General features: G+C 39.2%; 1 protein-coding gene across 1 annotated transcript in view; it reads left to right on the forward strand.

Annotated features, from left to right (window-relative positions):
- Nucleotides 1-4,144, forward strand: part of CNTNAP5 (contactin associated protein-like 5) — a 921,850-nt gene that overhangs the window by 770,376 nt on the left and 147,330 nt on the right. Inside the window, exon 18 of the mRNA XM_014548314.1 lies at nucleotides 2,701-2,940. Coding sequence (XP_014403800.1) covers nucleotides 2,701-2,940 — 240 coding nt within the window. The remainder of the gene's footprint in view (nucleotides 1-2,700; nucleotides 2,941-4,144) is intronic.

Here is a 4,144-nt window from a genome sequence, read left to right on the forward strand (position 1 = left end):
GCATGGTTGCTGGTGGGAGTTTAAAGTGGTTCAACATTTTTGGAGGATGATTTGGCAAAATCGATAGAAATGTTCAAGGTACATCCAAGAGTCTTCTTCTAGGAATCTCATCTGCTGAGATAAAGCACGAGTGCATAAGCCCTGGTCAGAACCCAGGATGCTACTGCGGGCTCCCCTTCCATGATAGGAAAATATGCTAACAACCTGCATTATTAGGCAAGGTGGCATCTATACTAATAAAAAGGTAATATGCTAATTAGACTGAACATCTTCCAGACGACCTTCCAGACATCCTTCCGGACAAAGCGAAGTTGGCAGGGCTGAGGCAGAGGCAGTTAGAGGCAATCAGGTCGGCAGGGGAGAGCAGTTAGAGGGATCAGGCCGGCAGGCAGGTGAGCAGTTAGGAGCCAGCAGTCCTGAGGGATCCCAGATTGAGGAGAGTGCAGGCCAGGCGGAGGGACCGCCCCCCCTCCTGTGCACGAATTTCGTGTATGGGGCCTCTAGTAGAGAATAAAAATCAGTCAGGTAAAAACTGAAATTTAGTTCATTTGCCATTTAGTTCATAGTCCTTTGTGTCATTGTGTTTTGTCAGCATGTGGGATTGAGCTGATCCCCTTGTCTAGGCTAATTCTCACCATGCTCTCTATGTCTCAACTTCAAGGTGTGCATGTCTGCCAGAAAAACCCCCACAGCCACCTTTTCCATTTATAAACTTGTCGACTGAGTCACACGCAAAAAAAAAAAAAAAATGGGCAATAGATTTTGCATTCTCTACCTCCGCTAAAGAAAAATACCACTAACAAGACATATGAAGAGTTATTTAAATCCATCACAGAGAGTGACTACAAAATGAGGAAAAATAGAACAAAACATTGGACTGCTTAAGTCCTGTCCTCTTTATTCTACACAATCTCCAGGAAAGAAAGAATGAACCTTTCTCTATGATCTGCTGTATTTACAATTGATTTATCTTGTGGTTAAAGGAGATTTACTCACTAAAATTGAGACAGACAGGAGAATGCAATTTGGGTTTGACCTCCTGGCCAACGTGGGTATCACTTACCAGAATTGAAACTACAATGGGGTTTTATCATTCCTTCAGGATAAGAGACTAGATAAATCCTTTAGGAATATTCTGTCTTTAGGTGCAGATAGTGACTGACATACATATATTTTCATGTCTGATGACCTGGTGTGGTTTAGGGAAAAAAGAATTCTCCCTGCTTCTACCTTATATCGCCACCATCCCCATTTCCAATTATTTGCTTGTCCACCCTGCCAGGCTAACTGATGCCAGAAAATTTTACATTATATATTCATTTCTTTAACATACCAGCTTTGTTTCTTGTTGAACATGTATATTCCCATATTTGGAATTCATATCTGTACCCACCTTAGTGGGAATATATTTTTATCTGGTCATTTGCTAGACCAAGATTTAATGAGGTTGTAATATGAGGGACTAGAAATAAATGAGGCTCAGAAAGCAGAGATGACTTACACAGAAAATAAATGGCAGCCAGGCTTTGTTCTCCAGCACACCTTCTCTCCAGCAGCACTCCGTGTAGACCTGGAAGACCTGAGTGCCCTCCAACTACCTCTGTGCATGGATTTGAGCCCGAAGCATTGAATTTAGAATAGAATTTAGGTTCTTTAATGCCAGACATATGTCTTCTCTGGGACCTTCCAGAATTCTCAACACAAAATAAATATCTGCTGATGGAATTTAGCTTAATTTTTTGACTTTTTGTTTCTCAAATGACATATTTCTGATATTAGAGGTTTAGGCTAATAGAATCCTGGATTTCAAATAGTAACAAAACATTATGTATCTTTGAATTTACTCTGTTGATAAGTAACTTTCAATGACCATTGTGGTTGTCTCTGAAACCTTCAAGATATGCCCTCAGCTGAAAGTTGGATTGCAATCTTTATCTGTATTCCAGAAGAAGAAATTTGTCATCTAAATAACAATTTGAGTGTAATCTCTGAGATCAATATGTATATACCACTGTGAGGGTTCAAGAGAAGGGGTAACAAACAGCAGTGACTAAGATGTACTATATCTTAACCAAGCTTTACTATACACGCATGAAATAGACTTATTCTTATTTTACAGACCAAGTAGCTGGGGTTCACGTGAGTCAGTGGTGGATCATCTAGTAACATGGAGTTGGACTTATATCTGTCTTCTCCTAAAGTCCACCCTCTTTCTAGTCCATCGCACTGTACCGATAAGCACTGTAATACTTTTGCAGTTTCTAACTCCACAAGCCTAACAGCTCGCTTCTAACTTTGCCAGAGGCACAATTTCCCTCTGTGTGTTCCACTTCAGAGAAATGTCTGCAGTAGACTACAAACACATTTTATTTCATTTGCAAGGAGCATGACAAGTTTTTATCTCGAAGGTTCTACCTTAAATATGTAAAGTACAGGGTTCCACATGAACTATAGTATTTTAAAAACAATTTCTGGGTGTGTGTGCATGGGAGTGGGAGGATGGAAGGAGTGTTTCTCCTAGCCTGAAAAGGCATGCATTTCCCCTAAATTTCTAATTCTCTATGGAAACTTTAATGAAAAATTCCACCACAGCATCACAACAGAACAATAGTTGACTGTTACGAATGCCAATATTAAACTTAAAAAATCTAAACGTTGTGATACCTTATTTTTTTTTAAATTTTGTTTTTCACCTCTTAGGAGGAACGTCATCAAAACAGAAAGGCTTTCTAGGATGCATACGCTCCTTACACTTGAATGGGCAGAAACTGGACCTGGAGGAGCGGGCCAAGGTCACATCTGGAGTCCGACCAGGATGCCCAGGTCATTGCAGTAGTTATGGCGGCATCTGCCACAATGGGGGCAAGTGTGTGGAGAAGCGCAGTGGATACTTCTGCGATTGCACCAATTCACCATATGAAGGGCCCTTTTGCAAAAAAGGTACACTAGTCATGTTTGTTTTTCAATGTACCATATAGTAGTAACTACAGCCTATGGCCAAGTCATATTATCCCTTCACCTTACAGAATCCTCAATCCATCATTTAGTCTTTCTCGTTTTTTTTCTCTTTTCAGAGACTCTGCATATCTCCTCAACATAATTGCATAGAGTCATTACCACTGTGTATAGACCCTGACAGTGAAATTGTACTAAATGGATAGTAATAGGGCAAATAGGCTCGCCATGGCCAAGAGTCAGCTGAGCACTGGGAAAGGTTGACTCTCACTTATGTTGGGTCACCTGAATCATGAAGGGTGCACTGAACTTTCCAGTTCCAATTATTCAGTCCATAAATATAATTAAAGACTCATAGCCCAGCCAGCATGGCTCAGTGATTGAGCATCAACCTATGAAACAGGAGGTCACAGTTTGATTCCCAGTCAGGGTACATACTTGGGTTGTGGGCTCGATCCTCAGTGTGGGGTGTGCTGATCAATGATTCCCTCTCATCATTGATGTTTCTTTCTCTTCCTCTCTCCTCCTTTCTGAAATAAAAACATATCTAAAAAAGAAAATAAAGACTCATAGAATCTAGCCCTGGAGGAACTTTATAGAACCTTAAGCAATTCTAAGTAATTTTTTCAATAGGAATAGTAGAGGTAAGTTAGTAAAATCAGTATCTTGTATTTAATAAAATATCGCTATTCTACAGGTGACATAATTGGGGTTTGAGTCTTTAAAAGTGCTCCACAGATACTCATATTTAGTTCATCAAGGGACTGAAGATAGAACAGCAGAATCAAAACTCCAGTCCTGATGCTTTACAACATCCCCTCTGAATTTTATTAATTAATTGCATTTATTAATTATTAGCATTGACAAAAGCTAAGCGTGATGGATACACACCTTAGACAAGGAATGGCAGTCATGATGTAAATTATCTAGATGAATTCAAGGTAACGTTACAAAATGTAAAATCTCATTTTTCATTGTAAATACGTAAGTATTTTTTAAATAGAATGATGAAAAATTTGGTCAACTATCTGTCTTTGCAGAATGTTTAAGCTTATTTTATTGATAAAATATTTGTTGAATAAATAATAAAAAATAATTTTTCAAGCGCAATATCTAGAGCAGTGGTTCTCAACCTTCCTAATGCCACGACCCTTTAATACAGTTCCTCATGTTGTGGTGACCCCTGATT

The sequence above is a fragment of the Myotis brandtii genome, unplaced genomic scaffold (assembly GCF_000412655.1).
Source record: "Myotis brandtii unplaced genomic scaffold, ASM41265v1 scaffold501, whole genome shotgun sequence".
NCBI lineage: Eukaryota > Metazoa > Chordata > Mammalia > Chiroptera > Vespertilionidae > Myotis > Myotis brandtii.